This window comes from Malurus melanocephalus, unplaced genomic scaffold, assembly GCF_030028575.1.
Source record: "Malurus melanocephalus ecotype Western Australia unplaced genomic scaffold, MMel_1.1 scaffold_427, whole genome shotgun sequence".
Lineage (NCBI taxonomy): Eukaryota > Metazoa > Chordata > Aves > Passeriformes > Maluridae > Malurus > Malurus melanocephalus.
In genome coordinates, this window is record NW_026623659.1 from 134,225 (window position 1) to 153,898 (window position 19,674).

Consider the following 19,674-nt stretch of genomic DNA (forward strand, 5'->3'; position numbering starts at 1 on the left):
TGGCTGTGGGGCACAAACCTCCAGGCAGATCCCAGTCCTCAGAGCAGAACCATCTCCCACATCCCAGAGGGTGTCACCAGTGGTGACTGGGCAGGAGAGAGGAGTACTGGAAATGGACACAAAGGGGTCTGTGAGGAATCCTCACCCCTCAGAGCTCTGTGGGAGCCCTCTCTGACGAGCCATGGACCAAACTCCTGCTGGGAAACGTTAGCCACCATCCTGCCTGGCTTCTGCTCCCCACTCACACCTTCTTCACCCTGTTAATTATTACAAGGGAGACAATGAAGGCCAATGTGCACCAAAGTCCAGYGTGAGTGAGAACATCAGCAGTTTGCTCCCAGCCATGAGCCAGCCGACCACAGGCACCACTGTGGAGCTGCCTGGGCTGCCAGGGGACACGGCAGCAGCCTTTGCAGTGGCAGATGTCATCGTCGTGGTCCTGTACTTTGCCTTTGTCCTCGCTGTGGGGATTTGGGTGAGTCCTTGAGGRGGCTGGGTTTGGGTTTGCCTGAGCCAGAGAGGCTTTGATGCTCCCTGGAGCCATGCTGGGTACAAAGGGGTTTGTCTGCAAATGGCATCCTCTGCACAGATTTATCCCGGGGCYTGTTGGGCAAATTTGGGAGTGACAGGGATCCTTCTGTGAGCTCTCATTCCCACCCCAYATGGGGATAACTGTGGGGTCATTCCCTGGAAGTGGTTCTGAGAATGGTGCCTAACTCCCGTGCTGCTGACACATCTGGGTGTGGACAGGCAGAAGGCGAAAGAAAAGCCAGGGCTGTGCTGGAGAARACTGAAATGGGACCTTARAAWYTTTGGAAAGRTTGYTGGTAATTATTTGTTCAYGTTGCTTGTTGAAGGCCTCTGTCACAGGCACCTACTGTGCTCTGCTTGGCTGAACTGCTTTTCCTTTCCCAGTTGGGACATTCACAGAGAAGTCATTAAACAGGTACAAGCAGCTTCTTTCCAAAGCACAGTGATCAGAAACCCGCACAAAGAGAGGCAGAGGCAGTGGGTGAAGCCTGGAATACTTAACAGATCCATAAAGATATTTTGGAGCAGGCATTAAGGATTCTCCTGGCTTGGTCAGACTCCAGCGTGGGTGAATGGAGGAAAACACCTTTTCCTGTTCTTTTCCTRTTCTTTTCCTGTTYTTTTTCTGGTKCTTCCAGTCATCRRTCCGAGCGAGCCGGGGGACCATTGGAGGATATTTTCTGGCTGGACGATCCATGACTTGGTGGCCTGTGAGTGAAATGTTTCCCTGTGTTTCTCATGGTCTGAAGCAATTCCAGCTCTAAGGGCAGGTCTGGTGAGGGGACGCAGTCCTTGTATGTTTTCCTGTAGAATTGGGGTGGATGGGACAGATGAAGGATCCAAAAGGAATCATCCCGTACATCTTTGCCAATGGACAAAAGGGCAGCTCAGCATCTTCAGGGTTCTCCAACTCTCAGTTTCTCTGCTAAAATCAGCAATAAAAATGCTCCCATTGATAACAATTAGGGAATGCTGGCTAAGGAGCAGGGTTTGRAATTTTTTGGCCTCAACTCACTACTGATGTACCCAAGTAATGAGAGCATTAGGTAATCTAGGAATGTGTTACCCTGTAAAAAGCATTTACACACTGAAAAAAAATAATCCCAAAGCCCAGGAGTTTCTGAGTTTTTGCTATTTAGAGTAGAGTTGAGTTTATTGACTAACGATGTAAAGAATATAAACTTCAAACCACTGAAGTATAAATCTTCACTATGAAGGAAAAAATAATCTATTGAAGGCACCTTTTCTTGGGAGTGAAAGGTACATATAAAGATAATTTAAAGTTTGAAAGGAATAAAAACACCTCAGGAATAAAGATTCTTCTCAGCCAATGCCAGACTCTAGAACCGTATATCTCTCCAGTGAGTCGTGGGTAACGGAATGCACTTCTCAACCAAAACACAGTTTTTTACTTTTCTTCCTTTGGCTGTGCATTGCCCATAAATTCACTAGGCTAGATTTTCAGCCTGTTCCAYCAGAGACACATACACCTCTCTAAAATCTGTCATTACTTAAATGTTCTTTATACTTCTGCCTCAGCCAAGTGACATTTAATGGAAAAGCTTGGCTTGATGGTTTTCTCTRATTAGGATGGGGAAAGTTAAAACATACTAAAGTTAAATATTTTTCCTCAATCTTGTTCTTTTAAACAAGATTTCTGGGATTTTTTTCTATTAAAAAAGCCGCCAAACAAATGCCAGGACATTCTCATTGCTTTTGGCTCCAGCCACAGGTGGCTGCAGAGACTATTGGATACAGCTCAGCTCTTGGCTCTTCTGRACAATTTCAGGTTCAGGGCAACCTCTAAAGYTGTTCCCTTCCCAGATTTGTTTGTSAGAGCTGATTCCACCTCTGCAGCTCTCCTGCAGGCTCAGCTCCTTGTGCCCTTCACCTTGAGTACATGACTGGCTTACCTGTATTTTATTATTATTTTAATGGGAGTGACAGGTTTCAGCTGTGCATTACACAGCCTCAACTTAGCTCTGATATGAAATTGCTGCTCCTCTGCAATGCATCCTCTGTATTTCTGTGTCTGATCTACATCTCAGAAGAACTGCTCACATTTCTTGAGCAGTTTCTTTAATCAGGAGTTTCCTCAGCAGGCAGAGCTGTTGGCAGTCAATGTGGGTGTTAATGTCAAATTAATGCTTTACCTTGCTCAAAAGTGAGAAGCAGATCAGCTTCCATCATTCCTTGTTCCATGTGTGGCAGTACTAAGGGAAGAAAAAGCTCCTCATGGGTGATGTGCCTAAAAGCAAACTGTAGGGTGAAAGGGCTTGACTTGTCCTTTGGGTAACTTTGCATTTGACCCTGAGAGAGGTTTGGTGTTGGCATGCAGAAAGGAGGTGAGGCTTTGTGCCATAAAAGTAGCAATTAAGTCAGATAGCCTTTGCCCTGTTTAAAGAGCCTTGGAGCTGGCATTTTTCCCAGTAGGGTGTCAATGAGGCATGGCCGGGACAGCCCTCCCTGCCCACAGCCTGCAGCTAAAGTTCACCTGAGCCATGAGCATTTTCCAGCTCTGTGGCTTTGAACCTACCTGAGACATCAAACACAAAGACCTTCTGAGATTAAGCTTTGCATTGAAGTAGGGGCAGTGGAAGGGAGCACGAAAATGCATTAAGATATAAAAATGTCGTTTTGTTGAGAGCTGAAGGAAAACTCAACTCTCTGTAGCACCCAGGTACCTAACTACAAGSAGATGAGATCCTGGGGAAAGAGAATTCCTGGGGAAAACGCTTGGGTTAGGGTTTACAGAAGTATACAGAAGTTCTTCAAGGTGACTTTCTCAGTTTTGTCCCTGTGCCYTGTGTTTCAGATTGGAGCATCCCTGATGTCCAGCAACGTGGGCAGTGGTTTATTCATCGGCCTGGCAGGCACTGGAGCAGCTGGGGGCCTTGCTGTTGGGGGCTTTGAGTGGAATGTAAGAGCCAGTTCTGTTTTTAACTAAGATGTCACTGTTTACACAGGAACTGGGGGTTTGCCTCCAAAATCAGGTGTTTTACAGTATCAGCAGCAACAAGTGCTCAACTCTCAGGAGAGAAGCCTCCAGACATTCTGACAGCCTYGGAAACATGAGATCTTTATTTTATTTTAAGTGGAATTCACTAGAATTATTAGTTCTTTGACCTTCCCAGAAGTATGTGGCTGGTTTTTTTTTTAAGATTTAGTCTGCACTCATGAAGATTAAAATAAAAGATAATTAATGCTGGAAAAGTGCTTGGATAATCACAGAATTCTGGGTACAGGGAGTTAAACCAGAAAGCAGCCTGTGCTCCTAAATTCAGTGTAAATCCATGAGAATCAGCAACACTCTTTTCACCTGGCAGCTGCCAAAATGTGGCATCTCTGGGGTGAACATCTGGCTGTGAAGGCTGGACTCATTCTGCCCTGTTGAAGTGTCCTGGAAAATTGCCACTGACACCACACAGAGCATGAAAACCAGGCCCTTGGTGTGTGATGCTAATGAAATTTCTCAGCTGATGAGCAGTGAGATTAGTGCCAGCCTCACAAGAAACATCACTCACCTAACTCTGAATCCCTTGCCTTCCTCAGCAGAGAGTGCTGATGGTGCTGGGTTCTTGCCCAGCACAGGCAGGACCCACCAAAAGCTCTCTCCTGGGGTATGCATTCACTGCACTGTTTTTTTCTAGACTGTTAAGGTCACCTTTGAATCCTTTGTGAAGAAAACAGAGACTGTGTTCAGACTGGTGCATGTAGGACACAATATTGCTGTRCTTTTAGGAAATCTATTCAAGTCACTTTAGGAGCTCATGACAAGATTGTATTTCAGGGCAAATCCAACTTCATGAGTTCAGATTAATTTATTTCACATTGGAAAGGGAGCTTAGCTGTGCCATTACTGTCCCCCTTTGCCGTGGGACATCACTCATCTGGAGGGAACATATGAGCACCTTTCACCTCAGCCAGTCCCTGCCACTGCAGCAGCCACTCAATCAGTCACAATCTCTGCTCACAGGGATCAGTTCCTTCTCTAAAAACTTGAATAACTGATCAAAATAAATGTAAGGATGAAAGATAATGGCCCRAGACAACCAGGAGGTGAGGTTTGATAATCCAATGGCTTTTATTTACCTGCAAGGTCTTCTGTTTGGGAACTGGAGAAGAAATACCTGATGGGAGATGCCTTTACACTTTCCAAAAGACTCTTCACCTGTGGCAAAGCAGCTAAAGTGCCTCTTTATCTGCCAGTGACAGAAGCACATCTGCTCCAGCCTGCAAGGAGAACATCCCAGCAGAGTCTTGCTGTTGCTTATTTTTATGCTCCGCAGGGACAGTCTGCTGCCTCAGCCTCATCGCTTGCTAATCAAGCAACAAACAGATGCTCCCATCCTGCTCTGAATGCCTTAACTCTTCACTGCCACAGCTTCAGTGGTTTCAAAGGCCACCAAATACRCCACCATCCTTCAAAGAACCAGAGCAACAGAATACAAGATCTTGCCCAAAAGACCAGGAGATGGGAGAGGAACACAGGGCTTAGGAGAAATTCAGAAGCTTCTAATTGAATTGTAATAATTCCTTCAGCTGCTGTCTCATCTGCTGAGCAGTAAGAAAAAAATCAGTCTGCTGCTCAAACACATTTCAAGGCTTTCTTAGGATGTCCACTGACAGAACAGGAGAAAGAGCTGTTGCCATGTGTTGAACCCTGTATCTTTATTCTGTGTCTCTTCAACAGGCCACCTGGGCACTGCTGGCTCTTGGCTGGATYTTTGTGCCTGTTTACATCGCAGCAGGAGTAGTCACCATGCCTGAGTACCTGCAGAAGAGGTTTGGAGGGCAGAGGATACAAATCTACATGTCGGTGCTGTCCCTGATTCTCTATATGTTCACCAAGATATCCGTACGTATCCAACCCAGCACAGTCCTTGTGTCCAGGGCAGGGATGGGGCAGGCTGGGACAAKGCAGGGCTGCTCAGAGAGAGCTCAGATGTCCTTGAGAGGACCAGCTCAGCTCCCAGGAACAGCAGCAGTGTGTTAGTGTGCTGCCCCTGCCTCTGTATTGATCATGGAGACCTTTCCTAAGAGAGAGACAGAGCCCTCATTAAACATCAGCACGCAGTGAGAACTTTGCAGGGATGTGCAGCTAATTACTAAACAGTGTAAGTACCACGGGCTGTCTGCCTGCTTTTCCTCTTCTATCACATCAAACCTTAGGCAACAGAGACAGAGAAAGGGCAGCATTACCCCATCTGAAAATTCTGCATCTTGTTGACAYGAAATTCTCTTACATGATCATAAACCTGCTGTTGTTCTTGTAGCTGAGTTTTCAGCATTGGGTATTTTGTAGCTGTTCCTCTCTGTTTCTCTCAGTTGTGTTGCACAAAAGGGTGCAATGAAAGGGTGGTGGCTTCTGCCTTGAGACAAAACTCAGCATCTTTTCTGGATTGCTTGTAGCATTGAACCCTGCTGGTAACCRAAAACCGGTGTAGCCTACTGAGTATTTTCCCCTTTTAAATGCCATTTAGAAAGAAACATGTATAGATACTCACTAATAACTATGTGTGCCCTTGGAGGGAGAGGAGTGTATTTGGGAGTCCATTACAGAGGCTGAAGATGTCAGTCCTTTGTCTCCAGCTGATAATTTTAAGGTCAGTACAAACCAGTTTTCACGAGACTCTGCTGAAGTATTCAGATGTCAAATTGCCTCGGGAGACACTGACTGCAGATAAGACACTCATGTGGCTTCAAGGTCCTTCTCCTAGGCTTATTATGTCTCAGGTCCTGGRARAGACRTTRAAAGGAGTTCCAGGCTGGGAGCATRGGGTAGATTTCCTCCTCTAATGGGCAGCTCTTGGTCACATCACCCATGGCTGTCACCACTGCCTCCAGCTTTGCTCTGTGGGACTGGAGCATTGCCCTTGGAGGCAGAGTGAGTGAGGTTTGGAAGCCTCTTTACCTGTGAGGGATGAAAGGCACTCTCCTCTGCAGCAGCCAAGGTGTGGAACGGAGCTGTCTTTCAGAGTGCCCTTGAGCAGAGCTGGCTTTGCCAGTGTTTTTCAGAGCAGGACCCTCTGTTCCATGCCAGCGGTTTCTCCTCGATCCACGCGTGGCTGACGGATGTGGCTGGGGCACTTTATGGCCSTGACAGGCGCTTTCTATTAGGCAGAGCTATTGTTTGTGGAGAGCTCATTTAGCGGCTGGCTGGACAGCAGGCACTTGGTTACAAGAAGGATTTTTCTCCCTGTGCTTTCTGCCCAAACACAGGTTAACAACCAGGGCACTGCAGAGTCTCCTCGGCTTGCAAAGCAAACAGAGATCTCAATAAGCAGCATTGGCAGGGACTGATGCTGCACGGTGACAGAGGTGGTCGTGTTTCCTGCTGGGAAGCCAAACCCCTTCTGGGGCAGTGATTGCTGTGGGGTTCTGACTGTGCCTGTCCTGTCTCAGGCCTCCAAAGATTGGGGATTGCACTGTCCCCTTGCTTTAATGTGCTCATTTCTGACACAGCAAACAGAACTCTTGCCCCATCCCTTCTGTCTCTCTTGGTCATGGTCTCCACCTGTGTCTCACCCCATAYCAGGTTTGCAGGTGTCCTACCTGATTTCCCAACATAAATATCTCCCTTATCGCCTTCTGCCATTTTGAATGATGTTATCTGTGTCATTCCAGGTTTCACCCAGTTTCTGGTGTCACTCTCTTTGCCAGAAGGTCCAAACAAAACAGAGCTGATGGGGGTTTCTGTATTTCTAGTGAGGTCCTCAGCAGGTATAACCTGTTTTTCTGAGTCATTCTAATATGCTGAACTGCACAAACGGAAAAGCAACCTGTTGACCTTTTCAGATAAATAAATCAGGGTACAAGATATCAGTGACTCTGTAGGGGTCTGTCAAGAGGGAGTGCCTTCTGGGCCATGAGGCCACCAAGAAGAATCTGCTCTGTGCTATCTCCCCTTCTTTCCTTGTGTTTGCCTGTGGATACATGGGTTCTGCTAGCCAGGGATGTCTTCAGTCAGCAAAAGGAGTGACAGTTTCCTTCTCTGTGCCAGCCAGGATTCTATGACACGAAGATGGACTTTATTTTGATGACTTTTTAGWYCCTWKGCATAGCACCTTCATTTCCACCCTYCYRTTCTCCCAGACCCTGAAAACTCTGACSTGGAGGAAAGTTTTTCCTTACGGCACAACAAGGTTCAGAGCCAACAGCCCCAACAGCTCTTCTCCTCCCCTTCCACTTCACCTTTGTGCTGTCCTCCCTTGTCAATGCTCTCAGCTGCAGAGGGCTGCAGGCTGCTTTATTAAATTTCACTTGCACGAAGCACTACTCATGCCAGACTGTCCTTGTTTTTTTTTTTATTCCAGACAGACATTTTTTCCGGAGCCTTGTTCATCCAAATCTCTTTGGGCTGGAACCTCTACTTGTCCACTGTGGTCCTGCTCGCAGTGACTGCTGTCTACACCATAGCTGGTAAATAGCTGATTTTAAAGGACACATTAKAAACTGGAGCCTAGGATAGAAGTTTCCCATTTGCTATGGAGGGAATTCAGGTCCTTTGACTCATCCCCTCTCCACTCCTGGCCTAAGGGAAATTGGTACGGGGGAACATCACTGTTTTTAGAGGAYTTTCTAACACTGCACAAAACTCTTGACTCCCTCTGTGCAGAGAGCTACCACTGCCCATATTTGCTATTTTTTTTTTTCTCTTTCTGCAAAATTAGTGACTTTAAGATGCTGAACTGCCTCCAATCCTCTCATGAACATAGAAATTCCTTCAACTGCTCCCCATGGGAGGGYTTGTGGCAGCTGTGGGCTCCAGGGGACCGGCTCAGTGCCAGCTTCTCCCAGTGGCTCTGTCCTGAAATCACAGGGCTGGGGCTTAAGAATTTTTTTTCCCAGTGAGGTACCTGTTTTTCTAGGTACTCTAGGTACTCTGACTGCTGTCTCTGCTTCTCCTGGCAGGGGGTTTGACTGCTGTGATTTACACAGACGCGCTGCAGACTGTCATCATGGTGCTGGGAGCTTTGGTCCTCATGTTCATAGGTAAGGGGAACCTGCAGTGGACTCACACAGTATTTTATTGTTCCCAAGGCCACAGGACCTTAGCAGGGTGCCTCAGCCTCTCGTGTGTGGTCAGAAATGAGTTTTAACCACTCACAGAAGTGGTGCCAGCACAACTTTTCATTCTCCAAGCCATCAGACTTGCTTCATCCTCTGCACTGTGTGGAGGTGAGGCTCTCCATAACTTCTCCTCACTGGAGTTGCCAAAGAGCTTTGGAACATTGCATTCTCAGAGCCAAATTCAGCTCTCATCAAGCTCATGTCAATTCAGAGTAATCCTGCTGACTTCCACTGTTGACTTTTGGAGTTACTGTGGATTCATGTGGGCGTAACTGATGTTATAAAAATTATGAAGAGCATTATAAAAAAATAAAGAGCAACAAGGAAATAGGCATCATCGTTGCATTAAGCTTTCTTGGCAAACAGAAATATCTAAACCACGTATATTTTTTTTCATGYTTTACCTTCCTGTTCTAGCTCTTGCAGGGTGTATAAGTAAAGACCAGATGCTGATGACATTGCAGGGATYAGGATCATGGAGATTTTCCTGCATTGATCTTCTTCCAGAATGTGTTGTTTAAACCACAAGGACTCTGGGCAGGATCCAGCTGACTTCTGTAGAAACCTTGACAACAAAAAGCAAGGGTGGAATGAAAAGTAAAGGAGATAAGAGGAAGATAAAAGAAAAGTAATCACGATACTCAGATAAGATAATAACTTTGCAGGATGCACCAGCCCTTAAATCACTGGCATTTTCTTTACAGGGTTTGAAAAAGTTGGCTGGTATGAAGGACTTCAGGAGAAATACAGCACAGCAATACCAAAGGTCATGGTCCCAAACACAACCTGTCACCTCCCACGTGCTGATGCCTTCCATTTGTTCAGGGATCCCATCACGGGAGACATTCCCTGGCCTGGCCTCATATTYGGTCTCTCTGTGTTGGCTCTTTGGTGCTGGTGCACTGACCAGGTAAATAAAGCCTTTCCCTCAGCAGACAAACCACCACACTSTGATTTTCAGTCCACTCCTCAGTYTGTGGATCTGTGAGCTGAGAAATCMCTGTGCCTCAGYGTGCAGGAGTTGCTACCTTTTTTACTGGTCTAGACCAGAATGTCTCACTCCTTCCACCTTCTCAGCTAGCTGCTAATTTTATGAACTTCTTAGTGCAGTGAGAACAGGTTATTTTCATCCATCCTTCTCCCACTGTGGGCTGCTGGGTACTGGGAGCCTTCATGAAGTTAGCATGACAAGGATATAAAAATGTATAAGAGGAATCTGGAGCTGGCTCTGCTGTGACCTTGTGTAGACCTCCAGACAATATTYCTCCATTCATATTCCCAGATGTCCCTTATTCATTTTCAAGCTACAAACAAGGGAAGCTGCGTGTGTTTCTCAAGACACGGTGCTTCTGTACTTTCAGATGGGATAATTATGAAACCCCACCACTGAGCTTTTACCAAAACACCCACAGTCTGCTTCATTCTGTGTCTCTTGCTGCCATACAGCTGCTGTCTCCAGCCCTCAAGGTGGCTTTGTTTCAGTCAAGGGTGAAATTATTCCTGTAAAGGAAATTTCCAGGCTGTGGACTGAGCTCTGAGTGGTGGCAGCAGGCTGCAGTCAGCGAGGTGGGAAAGCTGCCCTTGGAATGCAAAACACTCTGGGATCCTGCAGGATCAAAGTCACCCATGAGAAGGACAGACAGAGAGAGGATGGACCCTTCTCTCTCTGTTGTGCTTCTGTTTTACTCTCTGCTTCCTTTCTGCACTGATTGCAGGTGATAGTCCAGAGGTCTCTCTCTGCCAAGAACCTCTCCCATGCCAAAGGTGGATCAGTGCTGGGAGGATACCTGAAAATCTTCCCTATGTTTTTCATTGTCATGCCAGGAATGATCAGCAGGGCTCTTTACCCAGGTAAGCCTTCCCCTGTTCCTTGACACGGGCTCCATGCCTTTACCACAATCCTCCACAGATCTGCCAGCCCTCTGACATCTTAGAAACTGCTGTCCTGCAATTCATAGAGATTCCTGATGCACCCTGGTGTTTCTGTGCCCTCACTCCATCTCCACTTCTCCCACAGCTGCAGAAGTCACCAGGAACAGCCATAAGGGGCACATTTTGCCATTGGGAGGATGTAGCTCCATGCTGTGGACATTGCATTTGTCTGTCTGTCTGTCTGGAGTGAGTGAAATTAAATAGATGGAGCACTGAGGTTGTGCTTCAGGTCCTGTAGATTGTACCCTTTAGGTATTTTGGAGAGTTTTAGCAATCTGCGACACAGATTCATTCAGGTCCTGGTGGATTAAGCCAAACAAGCCTCCCTTGGAGCCCAAGGAGCTCTCATTGCTSCTTTCCCCAGAGCCTTCCCCTTCCCAGGAAGAATACCTTGGTAAGAAGRATCACTCCCAGAGAGGAAAGAGCCTATCTCCCAGATTTCCTAAATAGGAGTAAGTCAGCCTCCAGAATCCCTGGGAACCCAGCTGACAGGTTCATGGAAACAGTCCAGTTCCCAAAAGCGACAAATCATCAAGGATTACAGTTATGCAACATCCAGGAGAGTTTTAGCTGTACCCTGAACAGAATTTCAAAATGTCATCTCAAAGTTTCCCCTCTGTTACATGATGTAAATATTATTCAGCTCCACTCATTGTAGCTGTATTCCAGCCTCTGAGTTTATACAAAACTGCACAAGGCATCAGGATTTGTTCCCTTGATTTAAAGAAGTTACGGCTCAGTGAGATTCTCACTGATTTCTTTATTTCTGTGTTCTGCAGATGAAGTGGGCTGCGTGGACCCAGAGATCTGCAAAAGGGTCTGTGGAGCTGCTGTGGGTTGTTCCAACATTGCCTACCCCAAACTGGTGGTTGAACTCATGCCTGATGGTGAGAAACACACTCGTGGAGATGGGTTTGAGCCAGGCTCCCCTTACCCATCCTGAGGATGTGGAAATCTCACTGCAGATACCAGACAGCAGGATGGAAAAAAACACTGCTCAGAGGCTCAAGGTCCAGCCCTGATTCTCCTTCTGTGTTTTGCTCCTGCAGGGCTCCGKGGTTTGATGATTGCAGTGATGATGGCAGCCCTGATGAGTTCCCTCACCTCCATTTTCAACAGCAGCAGCACCCTCTTCGTTATCGACATCTGGCAGCGGGTCCGCAGGCAGGCCTCAGAGCAGGAGCTGATGATCGTGGGCAGGTCCTTACATTTATTTATGTCTCGTTCCTCTCATCATCTGTTTGAGTGCAGCATTTACATCCTCCAGGCTGGACTCRCTGGGAAAAATCTGGTGCCTGTAATTTAGAGCAGGAGCACAGCTTGGGGAAAAGCATTGCGTTTTCCAGCTTCTTCTTGGGTAGATCTGGTCAAAGAGAAACTCTGAGTGTTCCACTGAGCTAAGCAGATAATTGCCTCTCTTTTCGCTAAACTAATTATAAATACTGCTTTAAATATAACTTTTAGGAAAGCCAAAAGTGCTCTGGAGGCATTGCCACCAGAGGTCTTTAAAAACATGTTATTTTTGCATCAGACAGGAGCGATATGTTGCAGTTACTTTTTTTTTTCTTTTTTTCTTTTTTTTTTTTTTTCAGGGAAAAGTGCAGAGCAGAGCCTCCCAGCTCTCTGTGATAAGTTGTAGTGTCCTTTGGTGCTTTATTGTATCATTTTCATATAAAGTTCTCCTCCAGAGAGGGGGATTTAAGCTGCATTCWGTCTGTTTATGGTTTTTTTGCACTCCAGTCATGAGCATTAAGTTCTAAACTTTGCTGAGGGGTGGCTAAAGGCTGCAGGAAAGCTCATACTTCAGAGTTGCTGATCTTGTTCAGCAGTAGGGATAAACCTCTGTGACACAGAATGCAAAAGTGAGGGGAGGCTACAATATCCACCTGAGACCCCAAACACAATTTTCATAATTAGCAAACCAGGTTGGAGATTTGGCAAAGGCAGCAGACTGAGCACCTTGACTGCTTGGAAAGGTGGCAGAGAAATTTCTTCCACAAGCTCCCAGCTCCTTCTTTCTGTCTCATCCAGGAGCAAGGTCGCTGCAGACCATGTCACACTCTAGGACACACCAAGCTCACGGTGGGAGAGCAAATTTCTCTTTTCGTGGGTACACAAGGAAAGGTTCTTCAGAGTGAGCTGTGGACTTTTTCTTAGGAAGTTCTGAGAGCAACTGGGAGTGTGTTTTACTGCAAATCTTCATTTCCAGGTGGACTCCACMACCTATAGAATTAACACAATTTTATCCTCCTCTTTCAGAGTCTTCATCCTCATCCTCGTGGTCATCAGTATTCTCTGGATCCCAATCATTCAATCATCCAACAGTGGAAAGCTCTTTGACTACATCCAGTCCGTAACCAGCTATCTGGCCCCACCAATCACAGCCCTCTTCATCCTGGCAATCTTCTGCAAGAGGATTACTGAGCCTGTGAGTGAAATGTCAACAACCGATTGGTATCCATGTTTAATTTGATAAAATAAATAAATATCTCTCCTCTCAGTGGTTAGCCTTTGAGACTCTTTAAACTTGGAGCCAGTCCAGCTAAAGCATGACAATTATTCAGCCTTTCCCTGCCATGCATTGGTGGATCTTAGCCCAGTTTCTAGTGGGTGTGGGTTYGCTTCTAAGAATTCACTGCGAGTGRTATTTCCTGGCAATCCCATTYGAAAGCAYRAAAGGGAAGTTGTTCTGCAATTTAGGGATGATGTGTCAAAGTTGAAGGAGCGTTKTTAGGAGGAGATTCTTGCATTGCTTATGCTCTATCCCCTCCATGCTCAAGGGCAGAGAGAGAAGATGAGGATTTATAGCTGAAAAAATTCCGCTTTGTTGCTCATCAGTGTGGATTTCCATCAGGCATAAAAAGTCTTGGGAAAGAAGAAGGAGAGGAGAGAGAGAGGAGAGGGAAAACTCCAAGCAGAGGTAATTTGCAGTGACCTTTTCTTTGTGCTTGCCTTTCTCAGGGTGCTTTCTGGGGTCTGATGGCTGGCCTTGCYGTTGGTGTGGTTCGGATGATCATGGAGTTCGTTTACAGCGCCCCGTCGTGCGGGGAGCAGGACAGCAGACCCGCTGTGCTAAAGGATTTGCACTAYCTCTACTTTGCCCTCATCCTCTGTGCCCTCACTGCCATTGTCATCGTCCTCATCAGCCTCTGCACCCCCCCAATCCCTGAAGAAAAGGTGAGTGGCTTGCAGTGACACCTTTTCCCAGAGCTCCCCTTTGGGTACCAAAAATCTCTGCGATCTGCCCTTTTCTGSTCCTCCAGTGGCAGAGAAATGGTGTTTAATGCCTGTGCTGTGAGCAGCCCTTGCTCCTCAGCTCTATTCCCCAGGTCACAGAGTGTTAATGCTGTGAGCACTGAGTGCTTCCAATTGAGTGTGAGTTCCCATGCTGTGCCCAGAGCTGGGCAGACACCACAGCCCATCAGAACTGGAATAGAAAGGAAAGAAGAAGGGGAAGGAGATGAAATCACATTACAGAGCACTGCTGAGGAGGAATTAAATATATCTAATTGTAGCATCTAGCCTGTCTCAGCAGAGCCAGCATCAATCTTGCAGGCAAACAAGATTAATATCTTTTGCAACATGGGCATTTAGGAAAATAACATTTTGTCCCAATGTGATCTCAATTAAATTTAATAACTTTGAGGGAAGCACAACTTTCTTTTACTTAGCACRTTAAAATGGTGCAGAGTTGGGAGGTTTTATATTATAAAACCTTAAAGCAACTCTTCCCAGTCCCAAGTTTTAAAGCAGCTGCCAATATAACAAAACTGCCACCTCCTCTCAGCAAAGGTTACTGGATAGATTAAAAAGACCTATTTTTTCCTGTCTAGCTGCATGAGAGAGAAAATGCTATGATGGCATCAATCTGTTGCTTCCTCATAACTTGTAAAGCATTAACCAGCTCCATCAATGTTTGATGGAATGTTATAGGTGTCAGAGACACTCTGCTCCTAAAGATTACATGAAAGCAGGTGCTCAGATAGGGGAGAGGAGGGGGGAGAGAGGCTGTCTTTGTGTCTGCTTGGAGATAAACTCTCAGCTTTTATTAGCTATCAGAGGATCCACATGGGAGAGAGAAATACTGGCAAGGAGGCACCATTAGTTCTGCTGCTTACGTTGTTCACGGCTGCTCAGGGGTGGCCAGATGGTTGCCAGCAATTAATTACTGTGGTTTAATGAGTTCCCACTCATCATCTGACCTGTGATAGCTAAACATGTGCRCTGCTCCCTGCCCACAGCAACAGCRAGATAAGATGCATTAAGGCAGYGCTGGTGAGCAGTGAGCATCAAACCAGCAGTTCAGGAGATGGAGAAACTTGCCCCAGCACCTCAAGGCTTTCTAGTTTGACCTCAGAGGTACAAAAACATTTAAATCTTCTAAGAGGGGGAGTTCAGGATGGAGCCTGCTGTAATAGAATTAGGGAGAGAGAGGTTATGATCATAGGAGAGTCCCCAGAGGAGATTTTCAGTGCTATTTCTACTGAAATGTGTGGCTTTATAGGTGCTGGATGTAAATGGTCATATTTGACATATTCTTCAAAGAGACAGTGGTATGGTCAGGGAGAGCAGGATTTTGTCTGAAGCAGCTGTGTGCAGTGATCCCAAAGGATCAAAGGACCAGAGGTGKGGCTGCCCCTCCTAAAGGACAGCACTAGCCAGGAACTAATGTCAGCTGGACWTTTTTTGGGGAAATTTTCTCAATAGGGATGTTCAGGGTAACCTTTTGGTATGCCATGGACCCCACAGAGTGCTGAGCTCAGTGCCTGACCCCTGTATATGAGATTCTKTTGTAGAAAATGAATGAGAATTAATGATGCAGCCTGTGGCAGTGAAAGGCTGGACACAGAGACCCAGATCAATCACCTGATATTTGTGATGACCATCCCATGTGCCCCCGCCCCTCAGGATCTTCCCAAGGAAAATGGGATGGACTGCCAGGCAAATTTTCCCACAGCTCAGTAGGAATGGGAGAGTCTGTCCCCATCTCTTTTAGTCTTTTAGTGATTCCATTCAGTTTCTACTATTTATCCCCAATTTCAACAGGAAAAGTCTTCCCTTGTTCCTCAGAGAACAGCCAAAGGAAGGTGTGGGGTTTAACTGAGGGAGGAGACAACAGTGCTGGGGTTCTGCCCTTCTGGCACGAATCGGAGTGGGCAGCACTGAGAGCAGCATTTTTCATTTTCCTGGGCCAGACTCACCCCAGATTGGCCCTGGACATGAGCAGAGGTGCAGGTTTGGACCATCACTCCTGGTGATGTGGTTTCTTATGGTTTGTCTCATCTCCAGCCAGTCTGGGACTGTGCTGAGGTGGCTTTGGGAAAGGAAGGGCAGGAGTGGAAATCAGGGTGGGTAGAAATTGGCACCTGGCCTTTGTATTTGGCCATTTTCTTGTCATGCAGGTGGGCAAATCTGTGGTGAGGAGCCTGTGTGACCCATGACAGAGTCCATGAGGATCCATGAGGATCTCTGAAGCTCTGGTGCTTCCTGGTGAATCMATTCCCTTCCTGAGCCTCGGATATWTCCCCCCTAARACTCACACRGGGCTGGTTGTGCTCKTCCTTAGCTGCAGTGCTTGGAGATGGAATGATGGAAGACACGGTACAAGAGCTAGGAATTGTGTCATTTGTTTTGTCAAACAAAAGGAGTAGAAAAACAAGCTGGCAAAGACAAAGCCGAGGAAATACAGCGATAGATCATACCCCAGCAGATGTAAATCAGCACAGCCCCACTGCCTTCAAAGAGCAGGAACAGCTGCTGAGCACAGTTATGTCGCTTTACACCAGCTGAGGATCTACTCTGGACAACTTTAAATATTGAATCTCAATTCTTTTGAGATAGTAAATGGGCAAAAGGAGAAGAGAGATTTGTATCTGATGTTCGAGTGGTACAGCTAATGTTCCTGGCTTTAAATGAATTACAATCTGAGAAGTGCAAGCTGTAGCATTTTCTCCTGCTGTTTTGGACACTCTCCCATCCCTGTGGTGATTGATGCTGTGCTGGAAAACAAGTATGCAAGGAATTTGTTTGGTATGCTCCCGAGTTCATATGTCTTCATTGTAGGTAGTCCATATTGTGTCAYGCCGTCCTTGAAAACCCCGCAAAAGAGCTTACAATTAAATTTGAGACTGCGAAGCTGAAACACAACTGTCAGGTGCCAGATGGCATTTTGGAACAGAAGGATTTATTCTAGTTTACAAACAACAAAAGGAAAACTTTGCTGAGTTCTTGCAAACTGCCTTGCCCAAGGAGACTGTGAGGGTGAAAAGGGAGGGGAGCAGCACACAAAGCACYGAGGGCTCACCCAGACTGATGGATTGGCATTTCCACAGCCCCAGCTACACCCCAGCCCTTGCACATTTTGCTGCAAAGAGACTGTGATTCAGTGACACACGAGGAGGGGAGAGAAAAGGAAAAAAAGTTTTGGAAATCCTTTAGTACCCTGAAACTTTACTRTGTTCCAGTGACATTTCCTAAGTGATTAAAAAAAAAAAAAAGAATCCCTGAGAAAGATGAGGATCATCAAATCAAAGCAATTTAGCACTTCATGACAAGAAAGATTAGCCCTGCCCAATGCTCATCTTGGTTGAAAATGATTTAAATAAAGCTATAAATCTTCTGGAAATTATGCAACATTTTGTGTCAGCCGGAAGCTTCTGCCTGGATCTGTGTGTGCAAAATTGAAAATTAAACTCACGTTATTTTGTAAGTGTGACCCGCTGGAGATTTTCATTTCCATGTGGGCAGAGCAGGGAGGCAGCTGCTCCTGGGGCTSACGTGTGACTTTGCCTGCCCTGTTGTTCCCTGTGCTGGGCAGTGTGGGCTGCAAGGGAGGGCAGCTGCTTTTGGGAGGGATGGATGAGCCTGGGCAAGGTTTGGGCCAGGTTTGGGAAGAGCCATYGAGATCCTGGGCACGCCAAGGTCTGGATTAACCCCAAATTCCCGAGTGCCTGGGGTGTGTGACCCCCCCAGGCTGCCAGAGGCCACTGAGGTTTGTAAAATTGATGTCTTGATGTCTCCCGTGCACTCTCTGCATTCCAGGGGTGGATTTTCAGGCTTGCTCTGGGGTAAGAGTTTCAGAAYTTGGGCATTTGTAAAGGAGACAGATCGTCCTTTGTGGATTTCACTGAAAGACTGCAGAGAGAGGCAATGCCTTCTCTTGGCCCATCAGAGAAATATGGAATTTAAAAAAAAAAAAATCTCCTGAGGGTGCCACAGCTGTCTGTGCCTGACTGTAACCAGAGAGGGCATCTTGGCTTCTTTTTTGATTTATTTTTATTTATTTGACTTTATTACCCTTCCCTCTTGGAGGGCTGCCATTCTGGATGCAGACCATCATTATCACAGGTCAATTGTGAGCCTGGAAAACAGGATAATGCTTCTCCAATGTCTCCTCAAATCTCACAGAGATAGGGATGGAATGGGTTGTTTTAAATAAATGGAAGGAAAGAAACAAGATTATTTCACACTATTCCCAAGTTTTTCAGCTCCATCTGGATGGTGTCAACCTTCTTACCCAAGGTAAGGAGAAGGAAGTGGAAAGGAAGGAGAGGAGGAAAAGTGGAAAATTGTCCCAAACAGGATTCAGCATCATCTGGGACCTGTGCCCCCAAGGAGGGAGATGACTGGGTGGCCACTTTGGGGCTGACAGGACTGAGCTGTTTCTCTCTGTTCCCCTTTGCAGCTCGACAGCCTCACGTGGTGGACCAGACACAGGAAAGCACCTGCCACAGACCTCAAAAACTGCAGGAATGAAGCWGCACAGGTCAGCCCAGAACACAGAGAGAGGGACCTGGTGGAAACTGCAGCTGCAGGCGAGGAGGAGGAGGCAGGTAGGGCTCTGTCTGTGAGCAAACACACTCATAACCCTGGGGGATCCCATGCACGTCCCTAAAGCTCATGAGGGCCCACCCGGAGCATTCACTGGAGCTGGGGCTTGTATTTACTGTYATAAGGATGTGACAAATGAAAGTTGTGAGGTTTTTGGTCCTCCCAACATACCCTGATGTCACATCCCTCTGATGGCTCAGAAGAGCTGCCATTCCTGAAAAATAAGAGCATGAAAATAGCAGCACGGTGTGAGGGGACCAAGAGACCCTGGGAGCAGACTTTGTGCATGTCCTAGAATGAACCCACAAGCCTCACTTTTCTCATTTCCATGATGCCAATGGTATCTTTCATCTTCTCTTAGGATGTAGTTCACAGTTAAAACTCAGACCTTAAATAGCTGTGTGTCCTACCAAGGGTATTTAACAGGAAGGAAGGCAGAGCAAAGTGAGCTTGAAGAGTTGTCAGGAGACAGAGCAGTAGCAGGAGATGCTACATAGGCAAGTTCTTTTCAGAGTGGACAGAGCTGTATTCTGCAAATCTGTTAAAAAATGCAGCTTTCTGCTTTTGAGCTTAACCTTTGAAGGTTACAGAGCAGAAACCTCAGAATAAAGATTCTTTCACTCCTTCCATTTGCTGGCCAGTCCAAAGGACACTGGAATCAATTACGGCCAAGCTAAACACAAGTGAACATCTAAACAAATGTTTGGGGTTTTTTTCTCCAACATAGTTTGGGTTTAAGTTGAATGCAGTCATTCAGCATTATTTATTTTTTCTTATCAATTCCTAGCTCAGTTCACTAGCTCAGATTTTTATAACCAAATACCTTGGTAATTAGAAAAGCTGGGGAAGGAAATGCGAAACACAGCAGTTGACAGTTTAATGAGGTTTTTTTGCTGGGTAACACCTTTTTTTCAAGGCCCCACAACATCCTGCATTTCAAAAATAGGTTATATTTGGAAAAAACAGCAAGTGAAACACGCAAAGCACAGGACTGACAATTAAAACAGACACTTCACCTGGCATGTCATGTGTAATAAACAAGCCAGGGTGTTTCTAAATGGACCATCATGTTGTCAGGAATTTTTAAAGGTGGATGGAATCTGGCTTGGGGAGGAGGGAGAAGAGGTTTGTTAATTGATGAGTGATTGGTGTTCCAATCAACCAACTGCAATCACTGTGCTGGACATGGTACAACACATGTTTGAGGGAGAACTTCCCTTTCCCTTTCCCTTTCCCTTTCCCTTTCCCTTTCCCTTTCCCTTTCCCTTTCCCTTTCCCTTTCCCTTTCCCTTTCCCTTTCCCTTTCCC

The 19,674-nt window shown here is 46.3% G+C and overlaps 1 protein-coding gene across 1 annotated transcript in view; it reads left to right on the forward strand.

The window, feature by feature from the left end:
* Positions 1 to 328: 328 nt before the first annotated feature.
* Positions 329 to 19,674, forward strand: part of SLC5A9 (solute carrier family 5 member 9) — a 20,093-nt gene continuing 747 nt past the window's right edge. The window contains exons 1-13 of the mRNA XM_057379946.1: positions 329 to 475; positions 1,170 to 1,241; positions 3,347 to 3,451; positions 5,225 to 5,389; positions 7,848 to 7,953; positions 8,446 to 8,526; positions 9,309 to 9,514; positions 10,320 to 10,455; positions 11,316 to 11,423; positions 11,586 to 11,736; positions 12,796 to 12,964; positions 13,498 to 13,713; positions 18,221 to 18,368. Of these exons, the coding sequence (XP_057235929.1) occupies positions 344 to 475; positions 1,170 to 1,241; positions 3,347 to 3,451; positions 5,225 to 5,389; positions 7,848 to 7,953; positions 8,446 to 8,526; positions 9,309 to 9,514; positions 10,320 to 10,455; positions 11,316 to 11,423; positions 11,586 to 11,736; positions 12,796 to 12,964; positions 13,498 to 13,713; positions 18,221 to 18,368 (1,795 nt within the window). The 5' untranslated portion in view covers positions 329 to 343. The remainder of the gene's footprint in view (positions 476 to 1,169; positions 1,242 to 3,346; positions 3,452 to 5,224; positions 5,390 to 7,847; positions 7,954 to 8,445; positions 8,527 to 9,308; positions 9,515 to 10,319; positions 10,456 to 11,315; positions 11,424 to 11,585; positions 11,737 to 12,795; positions 12,965 to 13,497; positions 13,714 to 18,220; positions 18,369 to 19,674) is intronic.